Here is a 24,432-nt window from a genome sequence, read left to right as displayed (position 1 = left end):
TATAACTATAAAATCAGGGTAGTTTTATACAAATCAAAAACTATCTGAAATTATTCTACAGAATTTATAAAATTATACACCAAATACTGGTAATACCTTATATATTACAAATGTCAAAAATAAGTAGGAAAACATCATAAGTGGAAAAAAATGTAATGCAAAAAATTAAATATTTATTAGATTTGTAATGAGTGAATCAAAGTTAAAAGTTCCTGTAAATCTGGTCCCAAAATAACTACTAACATTTTGACAAGATCTTAGGGATGAGGTACTGTTTTTAGAGCTAGACCATTGTCTTGGTTTGGGTTTTACGGCTAGAAAGAGACCAGAGCAACTCTTACACATAAAACATTTAATTGGGGCTGGTTTATAGTTTCAGAAGTTCAGTCTACTACCATGGTGGGAAGCATGGCAGTATCCAGGCAGACATGGTGCTAGAGGAGCCAAGAATTCTGCATCTTGATCAAAAGGCAGCCAGGAGACTCTCATTCCACACTGGGTGGAACCTGAGCATTAGAGCCTCAAGGCCCCACCCCCACAGGGACAACTTCCTCCAACAAGGCCTCCTAATAGTGCCATTCCCTGGGCCAAGCATTCAAACCACCACAACCATTTATAGAGTAAGACAGATTAAACCCATGATTCTAGACTTCATACTGCTGCTACAAATTCCAAAAACCGGGTGTCTTTTAAAAACTCCTTTCAGTTTTATAGATTATAAGCCCCACACTGGTCTGTTCATTGGGCTTAAAATAGTCAGAAGGACTGCATTCTGTTTCATTGGTTCTAGAAAAGAATCCAATTCCCGGCCTTTTCTACTTCTAAAGGTGGCCCACATTCCTTGGCCATAGCCCTCTTTCTACTTTAAAAGGCAGCAACCACAATTAAGTCATTCTCACAGCACACTGCACATTCACATAGCACACCGCCCTGTCCTTGTCTGCTTTTCCTGTCTGACCAGGCTGGGCCATATGGACATTTCACACCAATCTCAACTGCCCCCTCTCCTTTTTATTGAAAAGATTTTCCCCCCTCACATAATATATCCTGATTACAGACCCACCTCCACCCTCTCTCCTCCCAGTTCCTCTTCATCTCCACTCTATCTAGATCCAACCCCCTTCCTCTCATTAGAAAATAAACAGGCTTCTAAGGGATAATAATAAAATAAAATATAGTAAGATAAAACAAAAATAACACATTTGAATTGAAAAAAAAAAGAAGAAGAAGGAGAAGGAGAAGGAGAAGGAGAAGGAGAAGGAGAAGGAGAAGGAGAAGGAGAAGGAGAAGGAGAAGGAGAAGGAGAAGGAGAAGGAGAAGGAGAAGGAGAAGGAGAAGGAGAAGGAGAAGAAGAAGAAGAAGAAGAAGAAGAAGAAGAAGAAGAAGAAGAAGAAGAAGGAGGAGGAGGAGGAAAAGAGCACAAAAAGCAGACAGTGACCCATTCATTCACCCAGTCAGGAAGCCATAATATATACAAGCAAAAAACCTGCTTCAAAGTTTTCATCTTAAGATCATTTATTGTAACTTTAAATTCCACTTGCTGCCCTAATTTCCCTTTGCCATGTACACACATTCTAGGAATTAGAACATACCTTTAGAGGACCCCTACTCTGGCCTACAATATTTCTATATATAATTAGCATTAGCCAAATTTTTGCATATTTTGGACATTGCATATTACCACAGTGGCTCTTATATGACTTAAAATATTGCAAGTAGCTTCTTTTTTATTTAAGCATTGAAATACATTATAGCCAGAACAGAATCAAATAGCATAAATTTTACCATAAACTCACCTTTTCTAGTTTTTCAGGAACAAATTCTTCCCTATGACCACTGGTGACTTCTTCTTCTTCTTCTCTTTTTTTCTTTTGATTTCTCTGTTGACGCTCCCTTTCTGTGTGCTTTCTCTCTTCTTCTACCTTAGCCTTTTTCTGAGCTCTTCTTTGCTTGCTAAGCATTTTCTTCAGTTCTTTGGCTGACAGGTTTTCTGTAAATATTCAAATGTGCAAAACATGTGACTGTCAGTTTTCATTTTTTGTCTTTTTTATAATATACACTACTAATATAGCTTTCTTTTGGGAGGTAATGGGAGGTAACTATGGAAAAGGTTTTAGAAAGCATGTTTTTGACTATCCAAAACATGGCATACAAAAGGCAGTCAATAAAAGTTGGTTGCATTAATAACTAAAAGCAATTTCAACTAAGTCCTGCCTATGTGATAATTTTATGTGTCAGCTTGAAACAATTGAGAATCACGAGCCTGTCTAGATTAGGTTGGCTTGTGGGCATATCTGTGGAAGACTGTCTTAATTATGTTAAGTGACGTGGGAAGTTAGTGGCACTCTTTCCTGGGTTTGGATCCCACATTGATTAAAGAGGAGAAAGAGCTGAGTACTGTGTGTACATTCTCTCTCTGCTTTTGACTGTGGCTATGACCAGCTGTTTTAAGTTCCTGCTGCCTTTGTCTTCCCTGCTATTAACCTAACCTGGAATTGTGAGTTAAAATAAGCCCTTTCCCTTTGCCACCATAGTTAATGACAACAACAGGAAACAAATACAGTCTCCACACAACAGATAACAGGCAAATCACTTTATCCCCCTCAGTTTCAAGTTGTTAAAACTTGTACCAATTATGCTCTTGGGATGTTCCAACAGTGAGAGAGAATGTATGTAATGAAACACGAATTTCCTATCTACTACATACTGGACCGATGTGTGGACCCTGGCACTCCAGTGACTGACAAGCAATGAAGGTAATCTTACTTTCAGTAAAGCAAATACCACAAGCTGTAAGAACATGCATTTTTCCTGAGGAACTCAAAGCTTTTAACATTATGTAATTATTTAATTATATATAAATTTAATTATATGTAATTATAAAAATGTTTTAATTAAAACATTTATTAGTATGTCTGTAGGAGTAGTGGTAGAGAGGAGGTTGAGATTGGGGGTGCATAGCCTCCTGCATGTACGAAGGTCAGAGGATTGGAATCGGCCCTTTCCTTTACAGGGATTCCAGGCATCAAACTCAAACCATGAGGCTTATGCGGCAAGAGTTTCTCTGCTGAGCCATTTCACCAGCCCTCAAAAGCCTTTTCTTTAATTACCATTTAATGAAAATAAAGTAGTACATAGACATTTATATTCTTTCTTAACTGATGTTACTAAAAACAAAACCAAAAAAGACAGTGTTTGATGTTACCTATATGGAGGCTGAGGCAGAAACATCAAGAATTTGAGGGCAGCTGGGCATTAAGACTGGGGTTAGGAGGACATATACAAGTCCTCTCATTCAGTTGGTGGAAATGTATTAGCTAAAGAACATCAGCCCCTCAAATAAACAGGAAGTTTATTTGAAATTTCTCTGGCTTTTTCCTAATGTATCAGTTAGCCGATACGGTCTTCATATCCATTTGACAACATGTCTTTTATTGTTATTTTAGTTATACAAACATTTGGAGTGAGACAACAATTTGATCTCATATATAGTGTATGATTATTTCTCTTTAAGCATGTGTTGATACACTTTTCTAAGTAATACGTTAATATCTGATAATATTCTCAAGTTTAGTACTCTTTTTAAATCTTTTCATTACCTGAATCTATGTCTTGTTGTTTGCTGTCATTGGTTAAAGGGTTATCATGTAATTTCAAATATATTTCAATTGCTGATCTAGCAGCCTTGAAATAAAAAGTATGTCTTCTCAGAGTATCTTCTAATCTCAAGAGGTCAACATAAGCACGGAGGGTCATCTTTCTCATGCAGTATGTATGGAAGTCAAACTGATCATCGGTTATCTCAAGAAAATGCTTAAAAACAAAACCACAAGATTATCCCTTACATTTATGTCAATAACTTTTACTTTTTAAAAGAAAACTATATAAAAAAGAAAAACTATAAAAAAAGCCTCCAGAACAATAAAGGCAGTTTCACCCAGATGCATTCAACTTACAGTGTCATTCTTACAGCTGCAAAACTCGGAACACAGCTGATCTCAACTTAACAGGCTCTTCTATAATCATAATCCACCCTATTTCCTGACCCTGTAATTTGTGATGAAACTCTATGTTGACAAGAAGTATTAGGTTATCTTTAACCCTGGAAATTGGTTATGTTGATGTAATTTACCTTTGTACTCCAATAAAAACCAGCAAGTCAGAACTAAACACAACTCTGAAACTAACTGCATACAAATTCATACTAACTGTTTACAAATCTGACTCGCCTACTCCTCCCTGAGTTGCTGTGCGGGCAAGACTCGCCATCGTTGAGTCTCCTTCCTACAGAGTGTAACACACAGCACAGTACCTACCAACTGGACGGAAGGAGCTCAGCAGGCTGGAGCCTCTGCTTCCCGAGCGCCTTAATTGTGTAATCTAAGGCAGGAATCATCCATAGAGCAGCTCCTTATGGTGACTGACCAAGCAGCACACTTTAAAGCTTACTCTCATTAGTAAAGTGCTATTACAAAGACAGCATTATAACTTCTTCTCAGTGAAGAAGCTCCATTAACATATGCATATTCCATAAATTCTTAAATCTTAAGTCTTAGTAATAACAAAAATAGTAACTTCTTCTAAGAAGTAAGCTCGGCACTTTCATCTAATTTCCAAAGGATTTACCAACCCCAACTTCAAAGCTTAAGTAGTAATTGCTTTCATGAAATGAAGAAAATTCACCTCCAATATGTACACAAGACAATTTTATAATTTAGTTTTCTCCCCTACATATATTTGTACATCGGCTTCCTCACTCCACATTGGTTTCTCCAGAAACCAAATAAAAAGTAAAGTGTTTGACAGTCCCTCGGGGGAGGAGGGATACTGAAGGGCGGTCTAGTAACTATGTAGAGGACACATTATAACAATCATTCCTAACCACTTGATATTTTTAGTTATCTTGGTAATTAGAAACATGCTATATATACACAGAATCACATTAAATACCTAAGAGTTTAAGAAAAGAATTCTAAAAATAAATGTATAACACAGAGGACAAGCAACAAGAAAAAAAAAAAACATTTCATATTAGTTCACTTATTAGAAAATCATGTTTTAATGATATATTTGAAAATTAAATTTTCAGAGACAAATTAGTTAAGTAATCAATTTATATTTTAAAAATCAAAGGCTAACATATTTCATAATGGTGTTAGTGCTTTTCCTTAATGTGAACCAGGCTTACTTAAGAGAAACATACTGAAATCCAACACAGTTGGCTAACGGAAAGAGCAATGCTGCGTCATGAGACACAGTGAGATGGAAACATCTAAGGGACTGCACAACATTATTTAAGCTGAGAAACACATGAGGGAGTGATAACATGCTTCAAAATATATTCCTAGAAATATCAGTAGACATGGATTTTAAGTCACAATTCAGAAGGAATCTGGAAACCACAAACACTTAATCCACCTCTTTATCAGTAATAGCCCACAGGCTGCCTCTCTCCAGTTGATGTCTTCCATAAACTGGGTGACTAACTCAGCCCCGTTTACCAGAAGTCTTCCCAGTTTTTTCATTGAAAACACTGTGTCTTGGAACCACTCGACCACAGACAAACCTGGGTGTTTACTTACTCCATATAGCTTTTGATTGTTTAAAAAAAATAAAATTAAATGCTAGATAAATCAGAGAAAGTAGAATACTACAGCTATGGTTTGTTGATATTTTGCTTTGGAATAAACAAGGGTACTGCAGAATACTACATAAGCAACTAAATACATAACCTTAACCCCTTTCTCCCCCTGCCTGGCAGCCACTGTTGGGAGATGGTCAAAATTAGGCTTGACTATGAACTTTGAAGGTAGCACGGACTACACAGCAAGACCCTCTCTCAACAAAACAAAACAAACAAAAAACTAGGCTTGACTTAAGACTAGTCAACAAGGAATTAGGAAAAGCTCCATCACAACTCCAGACTCCGGCTTAATTCAGGAACTGTATGATGCTCTCTTCTAGCCACTCCACGGTCTATCATGTCTCTGAATCCTTGGCTGAGACAATTAAGAACTTAGAGAAAAGAACAAAATGTCCATTCTTAAAAATTGTGAAATGGGGAGGGGACATGACTGGTAAGAGTGGAGGGAGGGAAACTGCAATCAGATGTACTGCATGAGAGGATGGATGAATGGATGGATGGATGGATGGATAGATAGAAAGAAAGAAAAAACCCTTTTCCTCTAAAAAAAATCTGATTATAAAGCCTGTGAGAACTTAAAAAGATGCAACATGTCTTACTCTGCCAGAAATCCTAGAGTGAATAAACATTAAGAAATAATATATTATATGCACTATATATTGCCCTGACCCAAATATAAGCCAGTATACTAAAAAGAGATCCCAGTCAGTATTTAGAAAAAGAAAAATAATTTAGAATGTTGCTGTGAACACAAGTTTATAATTAGCACTTTGAAGACAGCTGTTTTGTTTTAAAAAACTTAAACATCAGATTGGACTAGACCACATGACCTTTACAGGTAATTTTAAAATCCACTGAGAAGGCCAAAATGAAAACAGAAAAGGTACTATAAACCATTCCAGAATACTAAAATTTCAATTCCAACTTCTAAGAAGCCACAACAGCATGTGAAAGCTGAAACTGCTTTTAATGAGAGGTCTTGATTGAAATTGTCAAAGCAGAAAGGCCTGTTCCTTATTCTTAGCTTTACTTTTATTTAAAAGATAAAATGCAAAATTTTAACTGTGATCTGTATTTATTTATTAAAATATAAGCCAGGTATAAAGTCACTTATGAAATAGTTATAAATCATGTTTGAAAGATGGGTGTGGTGGTGCACACCTTTAACCTCAGCACTCAAGAGGCAGAGGCAGTGGGATTTCTTAGTTTGAGGCCAACATGGTCATCTACATATGGTCTACATGAGAGTCAGGAATGCATGAATAGTGAAACCCTGTCTCCAGAAAAAAAAAAAATCATCTTTGAATTTTATACTTTTGTATGTGCACATGTGGGCATTGGGCATTCTTGAGGATGCAGGCGTACATGATGTATGCATAGAAGGTCAGAGAACAACCACCTCAGATGTCTATTCTCAGGTGCCTGTGATTGACACAGGGTTTCTCACTGGTCAGAAATGTGCAATGTTGATCAGACTAGCAGACCCAGGAGCTTCCACGGATCCACCTATAGAAGCACATCATTCTACCATACTTTTTCCATGGATTCAGAAGATCCAAACTCATGACCTCATGCTAGCAAGGCAAGTGCCGTGTGTGTGTGTGTGTGTGTGTGTGTGTGTGTGTGTGTGTGTGTACGTACAATTTTCTCTGTGGGTTCCTGCAGAGATGTTGAAAGGCAGGATATTTTCAACTGCCCTCCCCCACCCCCTTTAGCTGTTGAGACAAGGCCACTCACTGACCCTGGAGCTTCCTATTTTCAGCTAGATCACCTAGCTAGGAAGCCCTAAGGGTCTGTCTGTCTTGTGCCCTCAGATGTGTGCCTCTATGCCTGGTTTTTGCAATTTGTTTGGTTTTGTATCAGTGCTGGATATCTGAACTCAGACCTCATGCATGTACAACAGGTACTTTAACCACTAAGCCATCTCCCTAGAACCCAAGCCTGAAATTTATACTCTTAAATCTTTCCAATGACATTAATATTCTTTCAATGTATTAATTTTATTAGCAATCAGTCATTAAGTATTTAATGTACTTATTTAAACTAAACACATTTCTACATATATGTAAAATATACACATTATTTATGAGTTAAACTTTTTTTAGTATTAATATAATCATTATAAGTGACATTAGAAGTGGCACTTGTCTTATGTTTTAGATTCTTCATAGAGTGAAATGCCAATAGCAAACTCTGAATAAAGATAGTTTATTTTTAAATAAAAATAATTATGCCACATGACCAGAGGGGGTTGATTTCTAAATTTTAATCTCTGGTAATTAATGTAACCCTTTCCTTCAAATATACTTTCTTCCAATTAAATTATTTTGTGAACTAGAAGTCTTATAAGACTTAAGAATTTCATTCATGTTACTCAGCCAAATTCACTATAAACTTAATGATACACAGTAACAGAAGATATAGTTAACATAATATGGCAATCTATGAAATACTGGAAATCATAAAGTGTAGTAGGAGCTAAGGTGGGAGGAGTAAGGAGAGGAAGAGGAGGAGTAAGGGAGGAGGAAGGGTGAGACGGAGAGGGGGGACATGGAGGCTGATGTTCGCTTGTCTCTAGCAGTCAAAGGTAGTTGGTATATTTAGGTTGGGTATTGGGTTACACTTCTGATTGTAACAAGGGCATCTTGTTATTGATCATTACCAAATATATAAAGCCTTTGGCTAATCTAAACATTATTGTCTCATTTTTCTACTATGCCCACGTGGTTGGCGGGATAGTCTGGGCAATGCCCAGCCTTGCAGAGGCAGCGTGGAAGACTGGCAGAGCCATCTCCTACGCTGGTGTCTCATGGGTGGCAGGGCTGATGTTTCTGGCTGGCTGTTTCTAGCTGCAGCGCGCACGTGGTTTCTGGCCAAACAACATGGCAGCCGAGCTAGGCAGAGACGCCACAGCTTAGATAGTCGGCCTGACCAGAGGCCACTTTTTAAATAATTACAACAATAAAGCAAGACAGGAATTAAGAAGAATGGGACTTAAGTCACAAAGCTTCCAACAGTAACAATCCTACATATATCTAAATTAAACTTCTACAGAAACATGAGTATGTTTCTAGTTGCAAACTAGATCCTGATCAAAGTGCTAATCTGTAAATGCTTAATGAAGAGTCCCCTCCCACTAACAATGGGGAACATGAAATGTCTTTAACAAGCAGGGAACTTCTTAACTGGCAGACACTAGAGAACACTGACACAAAGTACTGATATGCAGTATTTTTTGCTGCTAGCTTTTGTTCTTTCTTGTGTTATGGTGTGTGTTCACATTTGTATATGACGGCATGTATATACCATGACACATACGTGGGAGTAAGAGGGTAAACTGAGTTCTCACATTCCACTTCCTTTTTTTTTTTGCTGGTTCTTTCCCATGTATCTATTTTATGTGTATGTGTGTTTTGCCTGCGTGTATGCCCGTGGACCATGTGCATGTGTGGAGTTCATGAAGGTGAGAAGATGGCACCAGACACCCTGGAATTAGAGTGAGGAATACTTATAAACCACCATGTGGGCACGGGGACTCAAACACCGGTCCTCTGCAAGAGCAAGTGCTCTTGCTAAGGCAGACATCTCTCCGGCCCCTACACCTTGTTTTATAAGGGCCTCTCTTGCTGTCTGTGTACTTCAGGCTAGCTGGTCCACAAGTTCCACAGGATTCTCCTGTCTCTACTTCATCTCCACTTCCCAACTCAGCACAGGAGTCCTGGGGTTACAGACACACACCACCATTTTCAGGTGTTAGGGATCCCAGGGACCTGAATTCAAGTCACTAGGCTTGTACAACAAGCACATTAATACACCAATCCATCTTTTGTCCCTTTTTCGTTGTGACACAGTCTATGTCACCTAGGTTGACCTTGAGTACCATTTGCAACTCATGCTAGTTTCAAACTTATGATCCCCCTGAGTTCTGGCCTGCACCACCAGTCCTAATTTGGTCCTACAATTTCACCACAGAAATAGGTACCTGATTTAAACTATGTTTGAATATTTAACATACAATCCAAGAGGCTTATAATTCTCAAAGAGAAAATGAGAAGTCTTTCCCCTAGAAACATAAGTTTAAAGGACAAGAAAAACAAAAAAACAAAGCAAACTTCAGTGATTTCTATAAAGGTTCTGGTATAATCCTATTTCCAATTCCCATCGAAAGCCACCCCCTAAGACAAAGCCTTCTTCTGGGTACCCTCAGGAGTTTCATGTGGGAAGAAGGCCAAAGTGACTGCTACGGTGCAGACATCAGGCTCACCTGACTACGACGCCTGTGGTTTTATACTGCGTCAGCAGGGGAAGAGTGGTGCCGAGTGCCCCACAACTGAGGGCTGCTGAGGACTGCCTCAGGGGTGCATTTGCGGCTCCTTTCCTCCTGTGGTCCATGTAGAAGGAGAGTGCTTCAGAGATGACAAAGAACAGGAAAACAAAAATTCACACAAAGGAAAAGAAAAGTGCCCTCACTAAGGCATATCACACAAACAATTCTAAAAGCAAGTAATAAAATAAGCCTGGAATGGCCATTTGATGTACAGGGTACCAAACGTGAAAACAAACATCCTGGGAAGATGAACTGGAGAGAGGCTGACTGTGGACCAGATCCTGACGCTTAAGGGGAAAGAGGTTGCCACCAGCTCTGCGTCCTCTTAGGCTGCTGATGAAAAATTAATGGCCGGATCAGGGAAGAGAAACTGTGAATGTATGTCAATGATAGCACAAACTGCTTTTACTAAATTAATTGTTTTCTTTTTCTCTTCAGAAAAAGAATAAATATCTCAAAAGCATCAAAAAAGTAATCATTTACTCCACACTGCTCATGATACTAAAGAACTGTTTTCAAATGAAGCTGTCAAAGTCAGTCAGAAGAGGCAGACGATCCAGTGCAGACTTGTACCTGTTTTTCTTGTCACTTACAGATGAAACTAGAATCCACACCCTAACAACTCACCCTTTCTACTTCATGGCATTTTTTCAAGGCATCCCCGTATCTCCCCAGGCGCTGATAGGCAGAAATGCACTCCGTCTCAAACCACATACACTGCATTTCATTTAGATTTTCCATGGCAGATGTTCCTTCCTAAAATGGAAATTTGCATAAATATAAAGTAGCAAGCAATAAAACACATTTTTAAAAAGTACATTTAAATTTAAAGCCTTGGGTTCAAATCCTGACAAGAAAAAGTCACCTTTTCTTTCCCAACTATGACCACAAGTACTATGATGCCAATAACTAGCAATAAGCATGAGTGACATTAAGGCTTGTGATATTTTTAACAACGTATTAACTTATTTCGTATGTTGGTATATGTATATACATACAAGGCACAGCACAGCACAGCAAGGTCAGAGGACAATCTGGGGGAGCCAATGCTTTTCTTTCACCTTTGAGTCTTAAAGGTCTACTTGCAGGTCCTGGCAGAAAGTACCTTCCTCACTGATTCGTCTCTGCAGCCCTTCTCAGTGGTTTTACTTACTGAGCTCCACTGGAGTGTTCACTACTTTTACAGAACAGACTCCAGATTACTAAGACGATTTTTAAGCATTAAAGCTGTTATTTTTAACTATTTAAAACAATAGCATCTTCTTTCACTCTTGCTCTCTTTCTGCTTTTTAACAGTTTCTTGCTGACTCACGGTTACTACTGCAAAGATCTGATGCTGTTACACTTCTCAGACCTGTTTCCCACCCTCCCTCCTGTGGGCTAAGCTATTTCTTTGTTCATGCACCTGGGGTTTCATAACAAGTCTTTTACTTCTCTAGATCTCCTCAGCCACATGCTATTAAAACCAAGCAACCCTAGGCATGGTGGTGCATGCCTATCAGCCCAGCACCTAGGAGACTGAGGCAGGAGGATTCTGAGTTCAAAACCAGCCTGAGGCACAATAATGAGACAGACGAACAGAGACAGATCCCTGGATTTGTTACAAGTATTTGTTAGTTCAGGCTTAAAGGTAAGTATTTAGAACTTTATAATATATAATTATATACGTGTGTGTATATATTATATATATGTGTGTATTATATATCTATACATATATGTATTATATATCTATACATATACATACATGTGTATGTACACATATATATACACATGTATGTAGATGTATAGTATATATAAATATATAAACACACATTCTTAGCTTCAATATAGGGCATCATATTTTTATCATCAGTTGGAATATATTTATTTTAAACATATTTGTGTGATTTCAAGAACGATAACCAAAGTATATTTATAAAAACATTTTCAGTCTTTGGTCCCCTTTTAGCTCATTTTCAACTATCAGCTCAAATCTTGGAATTCATTAAAAGTCTAAAACTTCCCTATGCTTAGGAGGTGAAGGCAAGAACATGGCAGTGTACGGCTACCATGAGCTTATACAGCAAGAACCTGTCTCAAAAAAAAAAAAGTCTAAAAATATACTACTCCAGATTTTGAAAGACCTAAGAGATATCTTATTTCTCATTTATAGCTATTTTTTTTCCATTTTCTGATGACTGTATCTTCACAAAACAATTATTTCATTGTAAAAAGTTTACCATACAGAATTACTTTTTTGTTGTTGTTTTTGTTTTTTTGAGACAGGGTTTCTCTGTATAGCCCTGGCTGTCCTGGAACTCACTCTGTAGACCAGGCTGGCCTCAAACTCAGAAATCCGCCTGTCTCTGCCTCCCAAGTGCTGGGATTAAAGGCGTGCACCACCACTGCCCAGCGTATTGTATTTTTCTAAGTAGAAGCATTATTTGACAATAAGCAATGCTAGTCTGTAGCTTCTAAATTATAAGGATTTTCCTAAGTATCAAAACACAATTAGAATCTAGTTACCATTTCTACAGGATGGGGGCAATACCAATGCTACCTCAGCCCCACAGGACACTGCAGTTCCTTACTGTCATCCAACACTGAGCCCTCTGCTTGCTATGTAATGTCTATCTTTGAGATGACATTATTCATCTCAAAGTCTTAACTTAAAAATTCAGATCTTTAACTTGTAAATATAGTTTTCTTACTAGGTATCAATGTCTCACTTAGTGTTTATTAGACATTTGTTTCAGTGAATTCTTAGGATTTCTTTTTTTTTTCTTTTAGAGATTTATTTTATTTTTAATCATAGGTGTACAGGTGTCTGAGAAGGCCAGAGGCATCCAAGGAGTTGTGAGTCACCTAACACGGGTGTTGGAAACTTCAATTTTCCTACTTCAAGCAATTACATACTTACGTTGTTCCCTATCCTTGTGAACCTGGAGCACACTTCCTCTGCTTCTTTTATCATATTTGCTCAAAGTATGATGACAATGGACTAAACCTCTGAACTAAATTAAATGCTTTCCTTTATAATAGCTGCCATAATCATGGTGTCTTGTCAAAGCAATATAATCCTAAGACAAAAACCTAAAAAGAATGAAAAACGTTTTTCCCCTTATCTATGATGTCTTGCTCCTTTGGAAAATAAAGAATGCTTCCCCTTCAAGCATGAAGAACATTCTGTAGCCTCAACAGACTCCTGCTGTATCCTGACAAATACCTGAAGAGTCTGTTTTCTATAGTTAGCTCTCTAGTCCATCTGAAACTGATGTATATACCCCCTTCATCTTTATTTTTAAAAGTACTTATGGCTACATATCAAGTTTCCAAATATATCTGAATCTATTTGTAGGCCTTCTGTTCTATTAGCCTATATTTTTAATCAAAACCAAATATCTTATCTATTAAAATATAACAGAAGGGATAATAAGGGAGGAAAATATAGGACAAATATTTAGCCAAACAATTACAGATAACTTAAATTTAAAATTGTCACACACAGAAAGAAATATGAGCAATTCTGAAGATGACTTAATAGAAAATGAAAGAGAAATCATACAGTAAAAAGGAGACAAATTTGAGATATAAACTAAGTTTTTAAAGATTATTTATTTTAAAGCAGGGTGTCATTATGCAACCCTAGATCTCACTATGAAAACCAGCCTGGCCTTGAATTCATAAAGATTCGGCCTGCTTCTGCCTCCTGCATGCTGGGATTACAGGTATGCACCACCATACCCAGCATAAACTGAATTTTGCAGCCAGGAGCACACACAAAAACATCAAAGTAAGAAGCCATAGTTAGAACATAGATTAATGGGATTTTTAAGAATAGGTATTCTTAAGAATTTAATGACAAACTTAAATCACAGAACTTCAATTTTCCTACTTCAGGCAATTACATGTCATTCCCTACCCTTGTGAACCTGGAGCACATTTCCTCTGCTTCTTTTATCATATTTGCTCGAAGCAAGTATTTGGCACATTTGGAATTGATGAATCTATCGGCTGTGTCCAAAGACTGTGCTTCATCCATCCACTGTGCAGCTCCTTTGAGATCACCCATATGCTGTAGGAGAGGAGGCGTTAGGAAAAACCATTTATGAGCAAGAGAAAAGAAGTGTAATGGAAATGGAAAACAATGTATAAAAATGGGTTCCAAGTCTGACATGATTTTGTCAAACTAGTTCATTATGATTTCACTAAGAACTGAACCAAATGGCTAACACTGGTTACACAATAAAGAATTCTTTAGGATTATTAGAATATAGAAAAAACTGCCAACGAATCCTAGAAGTTACTGCTGCCTCAAGTCATTTTTTAAAAAATGACCCAATTCCAACTATTTGAAAATCAAGATTAAAAATTTACCTTGTAAATTTTTGCTTTCATGTAGAATAATTCTATTAGAGTCGGAGTGCTAGCAATCACAGCATTAATATATTCCAAAGCCAGAAAATACTGTCCAAGTTTATCAAAATGCTGTGCCAGGAAATATTGGACCCAAATTAGAGTTGTCGGGGGTTCCTTTTCCCCATTATCTACAACCAAACAAATATTACAATTGTTATAGGAAGAAATGCTAAGTTTTCTCTCCCCAATTCAGAATGAAATCAATTGCTATTATTAAGAGCAAAAGCTTAGCAAAAATGATCAGTCTCAATAGAAAGAGGTATGAGTCTGTAACATCAAGTTCAAAAGGTAACAGCCATTCAGAGAAATAAAATTGTAGTTTAAGAGACTTCTGACCCCTAACTACTTCCAAATAAACAGTACTAGAGAAAAAAAAATATCTAATTCTTGCTGAAAGCAAAATACAGTGAATCAGGAAAAAAAAAAAAAAGTAACTTGGAGAAGAACCTACCTACCTATCATTACATGACTTCGGCAGAAGCAAGAACTGCCACATTACACAATGCCCACATGTGTAAAACATATGCTCCTAGCAAATAGACAAGAGAAGCAGCGGAATGTGTTCCAAGTTTACAAAAGTTACCACATGAGTATCTAATTGTCTCAACTAGAATAGTGTGAAGGTTTGTGCTTGGCCCAGGGAATGGCACTATTAGGAAGTGTGGCCTTGTTGGAATATGTGTGTCACTGTGGACATGGGCTTTAATATTTAATACCCTTGTCCTAACTGCCTGGAAGACAGTCTGCTCCTAGCAGCCCTCCGATGAAGATGTGGAATTCTCAGCTCATCCTGCCTGGATACTGCCATGCTCACATCTTGATGATAATGGACTGAACCTCTGAACCTGTAAGCCAGCCCCAATTAAATGTCCTCTTAAGAGTTGCCTTGGTCATGGTGTCTGTTCATAGCAGTAAAACCCTAAGATATATAGTACAAGCTTTAACACAGCCAGAGCATCCTGGCTCTGGTGAAGAATATGGTGAAGTGAAAAAGAGTATGACTCAAAGAATATACCCCATGAGATTTAAAAAAAAAAAAAAATCCTTGATATGACAGAAATCCAAGATTAGGGTACACAGCCCAAAGTCTACTAACAAAAGCAGCCATATAACATACATTATCTGAGCTCTATCCTGTTCCTTATTCTGTATTAAATAAGCAATCAAAATGGCCTGCAGAATGGCAGATATGTTTACAGTGAGACAAGGGTGAATTTACCAGTATTATCTCAACAGAAGGTCTCCTAGTATATGTGTCCAACTAATCAAATGACAAGACAATAATGTAAACACATTAAAGCATAAATTAGAAAGCTGTAGTGGTCTGAATGAGAATGGGTCCTAAACATTCATATATTTGAATATTTGATCCTCAGTTGTTAAAACTATTTGAGAGAATTAGGAAGTGTGACCTCATTAGAGAACCTGACTTTAAGGTTTCAAAGCCTATGACATTCCCCATAAACCCATAATAAATGTTTGTTGTTTCTGTATTGTTTTAGAATTTGCCTTGGTCGTGGTGTTTTGTCATGGCAATAGAAAATTAAGTAGGAAAAATGCAAATAAGAACAAAAAAAATCAAATATTTATCTTTCACATATGCTATCTAGTTCAGGAGACCAAAGTATATAAAGGAAGGTTTCTTAAAATAAATTCAGGAGCCAAACAGTGGTGGTGCACGCTTTTAATCCCAGCACTTGGGAGGCAGAGGCAGGTGGATTTCTGAGTTCGAGGCCAGCCTGGTCTACAGCGTGAGTTCCAGGACAGCCAGGGCTATACAAGAAACCCTGTCTTGAAAAACCAAAAAACTAAACTAAAATAAAATAAATTCAGAACTGGGGTTATAAGTCAGTGGCATATCACTTGTCTAGCATAAATAAGGCCCTCAGTTCAACCGATAGCCTGCCCTGCCCAGCTAATAAATGGGGAGTCAGAATGAAATAAGGGATCCTCTGACTGCCTAAATTCTTAATCAGAGGAACTTCATAACAGGCACATCTGCCTGATAAGAAACCCAGCATCAGAGATAATGGGAATGCCACAAGCTTTCTGATATGATACAACCTCCAACACAAGGCACTATCTGTGAAGTATTCAAACAGAAATCTATTAACCTACTATCTATTAATCATGAAATAAAAACAACAGTAAAGGACTATGATACCAAGAGAAAGAAATCAGCCAAATACATGAGAAAGTAAAAAAACAATGAGAAAGTCTATAAAACAAATGAGCTTTTGACAAAAGGCATTTTATCTTAAAGAAAGGAGAAATCATACAATATATTAAAAGTACACAAAACCCACCAAATGTAAACCATAGGCCTTAACTAAATCTAGATTAAAATAAACCAATTAAACATCAATTTTGGACAGTGGGAGAAAATATAGATGTGGACAGGTATTACATATGAGGTTAATTTTGTGTGTTTTAAACAAAGATGCACACTAAGGTCTTTACAGGTAAAATAATGTTCGGACTTTGTCTTAAAATACTTGAAAGTGATGGTTTGGAGGTAGGAATTTAGAGCACTTGCTGCTCTTCCAGGGAACCCTGGTTCAAGTCCCAACATCCACATGGCAGCTCACAACTGTCTGAAACTCCAGTTTCAAGGGATCCAATGCGCTCCATGGAACACCACGCATGCAGGGAAAACTTTTTTTTTTTTTTAATTCAGAAATCAAGAAACAAAAAACTCCAAATTCCAAGTGTGATGTGAAAAAAGACACATGAAGAACCTAAAGAAATTGTCCCACACCTTAAGCATTCTATAGGATTTTCTAAACTGTCTTCATTTACTTATGTCTCCACAGAGAATCAAAGAGGCAAATCAAACATGATTAAAATTAATAAAAGATAAAAAATAGAAAATAAATAAAAATAAATAATAAAAAATAGAAAAGTAGATAGTTTAAGGACTCAAGAAAAAAGGCTCTAATTCAACTAAATACTCAATCTTGGACAAGCTAGTCAACCTCTTAAGTCTGTTTTCCTTGTTAACTAAGGCTAACTCCCAGGCAAAAAAATTATGGAAATTTTAAATTAAATAACACTAAAAATTCTTTCATTCACTAATTCAAAGCTAGTCAATAGTCATGTATGTAGCACACACATAGTAAATGTAAAATAGTTTTGTGATTAAAATTAGATTGAAATGAGCAATAAAATTTCAATTTAGTCTTGGTTAAACTTACCATAAGGGCTAAAAAAGCCATTCATTTTAAGAGAAGCTTCATAATTAGTAACAAGTTCCTGGATTATTGAAACCTGTTAAAGAAACATATTTTTTAAAATTTAAAAATGCTTCACTGAAGGCATTTTTATTTGTGGACTAATTTGATTGAAACAACAATTTACCTTTTACTTTTATTGCTATGTGTCAATCTGTGTGTATGAGATCTGTGTGCAGATACTTGGAAAGATTGAAAGAGGGCACCCAATTTCAGAAACTAGAGTCAAGACAAATTCACAGGGATATGTACAAACACTACATACACAAAAAGAACATATTTTTAAATGATTGTATTTTGTTTACTATTGTTAATCCCAGTAAAGAACAGAAAGTAGAATCTGTGCTTCCTTTGAACTGTGTGACATGTATGCTAGGAACCAAACTCAAGTCCTTAGAACAAACAGCAAGTGTTGTTAATCACGAAACCATCTCTATAGCCTACAACAATACATTTCAAAACCACACGTTGACTAAACTATAGGCATCAAAATACTATTTTCTCCAATCTCCCAATCTTACATTTAGAAGACTTGGGGGGGGAGGGGAGAGCAGAGCACTGCTGTCTTTATTAATGGTTTTAGAGAGAAAAAAAGCAAAACACCTTCATAAGTTCTCATCTCAAGAAAAAGCCTGAAGTTTTTTAGTTTGTTTGTTTGGTTTTGGTGCCATTCCCCTTGCCCCAACACCAGAACTGAGGATCAAATCTACCTTGGGCCTTCAAAGTGAACCCAAGGTCTTCAAAGCATCTACTAGTGAACTAGGTCCTCAATTCCAGAATCCTGACATTATTGAAGACAAATTACTACACTTACATGAACAATTACATTATCTTTGTTTCCCTGTTTTGGTCTGTAAACTTAGAAACCACTATAAAAATGTTTAGATTTTATAAAATGCCACTACTTACAAAAAAAGTGAAATGACCAAAAGTTTAAAATTTACATATGGGCTAGAGAGATGGCTCAGTAGTTAAGAGCACTGATTGCTCTTCCAGAGGTCCTAGTTCAACTCCCAGCAACCACATGGTGGTTCACAACCATCCGTAATGGGATCAGATGCCCTCTTCTTGTGGTGTGTCTGAGGACAGTGACAGTGTACTCATATACATAAAATAAATAAATCTTAAAAATAATTTTAAAAGATGTTTTAAAAAGTTTACACATTAAAAATGATAGCTTAGTCAGCAAAATGCTTGTCACATAAGCATGAAAAGCCGAATTCAAACCCCAACATTCTTATAAAAGCTGGCAATAGCAGCACAGTTCACATCTGTAACCACCAAACTGATGAGGTGGAGACAGGAGGATCCCTGAACTCATTGGCTAGCAGCCTAGCCACACCAATGAGCTCCAGGTTCAGCTAGAGTCTGTGTCTCAAAGAATAAAACAGAGAGTAACTGAGGAAAACACATGTACACACACGTTCATGCACCTGCATGCACAGGTGCACAAACTTACAGGAACATGTACAAACTTCACATACAAACTAAATGTTTTTAAATGACTATATTATTTTGTTTACTATTGTTAACTCTGGCAAAAAACAGAAAGTAGAATCTGTGCTTAATACAATTAGAGGTCTTTTCTTCCAATTTCCTTATCTACTGCTAAAACAAGGTCTAAAGCAGTTTATTATTTTATGAAGATTGGAAATATTTTGATTTTCAAGGCAATTAAATTTATTTTCTTTCCTCAAGCCCCTTTTATTAACTAATAAAAATGTACTATTTACACATTTCCTGCCAGTGAAGACTAGACCATGCATCACAAAATCCTGAGCAGGTTTTGGTAGATATGGCTGTGAAGGGAACCTTCTACATGCATTCCACTTAAGAGAAAAAGACAGAATAATTTAATTGTCTTTATTTTGAATCTAAATTAATCTGTACCATGAAAAGTCACAGAATAGCATTCATGAAACCATGAATCATATCACTGGTTAAAAATTCCACTGCCCTTCCTTTACCAAAAAGGGGTGAGAGGGAAGCCAAAATAAAACACTTCTCAGGCTTACTATACAACTGTCCATAACTCTAGTTCCAGGGGATCTGGTTCCCTTTTTCAGGCCTCTGAGAGTACTACATACACATAGTACACATACATGCATGCAAGCAAAACACCAGCACATAAAAAATAAAATAAAATGAAATAAAAAAACAAACCAAAAACACAGTCAAGAATACCTAGTGAAAACATGGTATTAGTAGAAACTGGCTAAAGTAATTCTTTAAAGACAAAGAAGGTTTAGTTTAAAACAGTATTTTAAATAACTCTGTTTTGGTTTGTTTTTAATAGAGTCTAGATATACAGGACTAGAGGGCCAGGAACTCACGACATAGCCCTGGCCTCAAAGTCAAAGCAATTTTTCCTTTAAATCCTTCCAACTGCTGGGATTACAAGAAAGCTGCACTATGTCCCACTGAACAACTATTTGAAAGAGCCTTTGAGGCTGGGGAGTGTTTGTGCATGCAAACCTAATCTAGGCCCTCAGGAGGGTGGTAAACTTGAGACCCACATATGCTACACAGTAAGTTCGTGTCTTGAAAGACAAGAGGTAGGTCTCTGATGTGAAATCTAAAAAGTTGACTTCATGGGAGTAGAATTATTTTCACTAGAGGTCCAGAGGAGTGAGGGAGGAGAGAAAGTTGATATAACAGGCACTGAATACAGACAGGAAGATGTAGCAGTTATTGAAACAGACAAGAAGAGTATAGTCTACTGCTCTAACACTTACTAAACTGTGTACTGTAGTCTCTGGGATCACTAATGTGGGAGACTCAAAGTGTTTGGTAATATTTAAAGGTTGTTGAATGTGCAACGATCAAAACAATAATAATAATAATAATAATAATAATAATAATAATAATAATAATAGACACACGGTGAATACTAGGCATTTCTGGCACGATGCAACAAAAACACTTCGCACTGCTAACTTCATCACACTACACAACTGCAACAAACGCTACTTAAAACACCTTGGCTTAAACTCAAGAAAACTATGCTATCAATTACAGTATTTTTTTGTTTGTTTGTTTGTTTTTTCGAGACAGGGTTTCTCTGTGTAGCCTTGGCTGACCTGGAACTCACTCTGTAGACCAGGCTGGCCTCAAACTCAGAAATCCGCCTGCCTCTGCCTCCCAAGTGCTGGGATTAAAGGCGTGCGCCACCACCGCCCGGCCAGTATTTTCATATATACAAAATTTTCTGTTCTGAGTTTCTGTTTCTGGCATGAGTTTCATTAACAACAACAACAACAAAAAGATTCAATGGGGGTGGAGAGATGATTCAGGAGTGAAGAGCACTGGCTGCTTTTCCTGAGTTCAGTCCCAAGCACTGGTTCAGGCAGCTCACAGCTCCAATTAAGGCAGCTCTTAACTCCAGTTTCAGGGATCTGATGTTCTCTTCTGGCCTCTCTGAGAATGACTATGCATGTGTTTCACATATATACATTCAGACAAAGCAACCATATACATAAAAATAAATAGATCTTAAAAAAATAATTTAATGAATTTTGGCTTGAGATTAGGACAGAATTTCCAAATATTTCTAAAAAGCCATAAATATGCTTCTGTCATTTTGCCCTTTATAGAACAGTATTCTCAGCACTGACAAATATAAAACCAAAATATCAATCAACTGTGAAAAATGGCCGAAGGTAAGCTAAGGAGATGGCTCAGGAGGTAAACCTCTGGCCACTTAATTCCTAGAATTCACACGAAAGCTGGGCCGAATAGAATGTCCCTATTATCTAAATGCTCTATGATGACATGGGAGACAGGAGCAGAAGTATCCCCAGCATCTCACTGGCCAGCTAACACAGTATATACTGCCAATAACAAAGATAAGACACGTTCTCAAACAAGGTGAAAGGTAAGGACTAACACAAAAGCTACTCTCAAACCTCTATATGCACGCCATGGCATGTGCATGCTCACACACATCACAATAAACTGTTAAAAGAACTGTGTTCTATGTCCTGCAGTATGAAATGTGTAGTCAAGATTTAACCCTTTAGGAAAAACAGATAAGCACACCCACCATTAGCATGCAAATTTGCTCTAATTTTAAATAAACAACATAACTATATATGGTCAAAGAGGTGTTTTAAAATAAATGTCATCATGGCTTATTATCAGTAAATATTTGATCTACACACTTTATATACTTATAAACTCAAGGGTCAATAAAAACTCCTCAGGCAAAAAGGGGAGTCACAAGTGAAAAAGTTCAAGATTCCCTGATAGTTAGGACTATAGTTCCTAACAATTTATTATATTTTTTTTTCTAAAACTACAAGACAGGCATTCCAAATTTCCTAACACAAGTGATTTATTTAAGGAGCCAGAGATGTTAACTACCCTATCCAGTCACTAGATATTGTATACAAGTACAGAACTGGCACACTGTACTCCATAATTATCTGCATTTTTCTATCAGTAAAATAAATAAAAGCTAGCTCTCAACTTTATCATCATTTATTTTTCAAAAAAATGTTGAAGATGAAATAAACTCACGAGGCTGGCTGGGTGTAGTGGCACATATCTTTAATCTCAGCACTGAAGAAGTAGAAGCAAGTAGATTTCTGTGTCTTTCAGAGCTACTTAGTGAGATTCTATCTGAGACAGACGAACAGATGGATGGATGGATGGATGGATGGATGGATGGATGGATGGATGAGCAAGCAAATAAACAAACTCATGATCTGGAAATTAATGGAATTATTTTGTTTTCAAAGGAACAGTTCTGAAGGTGAAATCCAGAAATATTTACTCACTTATTTATTTATTTATTTATTTAATGTATATGGTTGTATATCTGCATGTAAAGCTGCATGCCAAAAGAAGGCATCAGAACCCATTATAAATGGTTGTAAGCCACCATGTGGTTGCTGGGGGAATTGAACTCAGGACCTGCAAGAGTTAAGACTGCTCTTAACTGCTGAGCCATCTCTCCAGCCCAAGATGTACATTTTAAAAAATATTTACTTTATGTAAAAGAATTTTGTCTGAGCCAGGCATTATAGTCTCATAGCCAATCCTGGCTATTTACTTTGAGAGAAAAGATCTGAGTAGATGGTTATCAGCTGACATTCATTCTAAAGCCAAAAAAAAAAAACCAGGATCAAAGTAAGTGTTTTAGTTAGAAGAGATGACAGAGGTTTTGGTTAGTCAACAAAATGATGGACTGGGTATTAGGACTATCTTGTACCTCACTGGTACAATTAGGAATAAGTATGCTCTAATTGTATTTTGAGAGAAAAGTTTTACTTTAACAGGAAGAGCGATATGTAGGAGGAGCTAAGTGGGAAGGAGTACTGAGAGGAAGAGATGGAGTAAGGAGAGAAGATGGAGAGGAGAAGCTAGGTGATGAGAGAGAAAAAGAGAGAGGGGGCATGGAGGCAGATGTTCGTGTGTCTCCACCAGTCAAAGATAGTTTTTATATCTAGGTTGGGTATTGGGTTATGCTTCTGATTGAGCATTACCAAACTTATAAATCCTTTGATTAACATTTAAAAAAAATTGTATAAAAGCAAAAAGGAAAGGGGGGGCATGGGACAGGGGTTTTCTAGGGAGGGGAAAGGAGGAAAGGGAATGGCATCTTAAATGTAAATAAAATATAAAATAAAATTAAAAAAACAAACAAACAAAAAAACCCAAAACAATAAAAAAAAAAAAAAACAAAACCTCAGGACATGCAAGAGTTAAGACTGCTCTTAACTGCTGAGCCATCTCTCCAGCCCAAGATGTACATTTTAAAAAATACTTATTTTATGTAAAAGAATTTTTGTCTGAGCCAGGCATTGTGACCTACACTTTAATTCCAGCACCCAGGAAGCAGAGACAGGTGATCTCAGAGTTTGAGACCAACCTGATCTATAGAGGTAACTCCAGGAGAGCCAGGGCTAAAGAAACCCTGTCCCAAAAACAAACAAAACAAAGAACAACAAAAAGGGGGGTGTTTTGGCTCTGTGTGTGTGTGTGTGTGTGTGTGTGTGTGTGTGTATCACATGCTTACCACAGGGACCAGAAGTATTAGTTCCCTTGGAACTGCAGTAGGCTACTACATAGGTACTAGAAAGGAACCAAACCCAGGTCTTCTGCAAGAACAGCCATTGCTCTTAACCACTGAGACGTCTGTCTAGCCCCCAAGATGTACATTTTAGACAATTCATACAGAATTAGAAAGTTTGGTTCTCTCTGTTTAACATGGCTTCCAGTTAAAACATATACAAGAGTTTGAGAACCACTGATAAAATTAAAAGTAGCAGACATCCCACCAATCTTTCGTAGAATACTTGCAACTTAAAATATCTTTCAGGCTTAGAAATTTAGTGTTCAAATTGTTTTAAGTATGTGGCAATTATTTTTATTTTTGATTAACTTACACTGCCATCTACTGACTGGTTAAACACTGTAGCTAGCATAGATTTTTTTCATGTTTATTTTTTATTTGTGTGTGTATGAATACTGGTATTCCCTTCCCCAGCCAAGAACATCATTGCACACGTGGAGATTATCTGGAAAGCCGCCAAGAGTCTCCTCTTACTCCATCATGTGTGTCCCAGGGATCAAACCTGGGTCATTAGGCTTGTTGGCAACAACCATTAACCTGCTGAACCATCGTGCCAGCCTCTAAACACAGATTTTAAATAAAATTTATCATACAGTTCTGAAGTACAGCAGACTATCTGAACCAATTTTAAGTAACAAAAGGACAAAACAGAAGTACAACTAACTAACTGGATGTGGTGAGCAGGCCTTTAATTTCAGCTCTCAGGAGGCAGAGGTGGAAGGATCTCAGTGAGTTCAAGGTCAATCTGGTCTACACA

General features: G+C 37.1%; 1 protein-coding gene across 4 annotated transcripts in view; it reads right to left on the bottom strand.

Annotated features, from left to right (window-relative positions):
* The window catches only part of Naa16 (N-alpha-acetyltransferase 16, NatA auxiliary subunit), a 56,189-nt gene that overhangs the window by 6,749 nt on the left and 25,008 nt on the right, over positions 1–24,432 (bottom strand). The window contains exons 10-16 of one of the 4 annotated variants that reach the window (XR_004606436.2): positions 17,564–17,636; positions 14,328–14,497; positions 13,873–14,025; positions 10,599–10,727; positions 9,909–10,050; positions 3,600–3,813; positions 1,797–1,990 (exon numbers count right to left, since the gene is read on the bottom strand). Coding sequence is in view for 2 of the 4 variants with exons in the window: in XM_034498209.2 (XP_034354100.1) it covers positions 1,797–1,990; positions 3,600–3,813; positions 10,599–10,727; positions 13,873–14,025; positions 14,328–14,497; positions 17,564–17,636 (933 nt within the window). In the remaining 2 variants the exon portion in view is untranslated. Of the gene's footprint in view, positions 1–1,796; positions 1,991–3,599; positions 3,814–9,908; positions 10,051–10,598; positions 10,728–13,872; positions 14,026–14,327; positions 14,498–17,563; positions 17,637–24,432 lie in introns of those variants that run through there. The other 3 variants (XM_034498209.2, XR_013109249.1, XM_034498211.2) reach the window with 3 other exon arrangements.

Source organism: Arvicanthis niloticus, chromosome 3 (genome assembly GCF_011762505.2).
Source record: "Arvicanthis niloticus isolate mArvNil1 chromosome 3, mArvNil1.pat.X, whole genome shotgun sequence".
NCBI classification, from domain to species: Eukaryota; Metazoa; Chordata; class Mammalia; order Rodentia; family Muridae; genus Arvicanthis; species Arvicanthis niloticus.
This window is presented reverse-complemented; position numbering and strand designations above follow the sequence as displayed.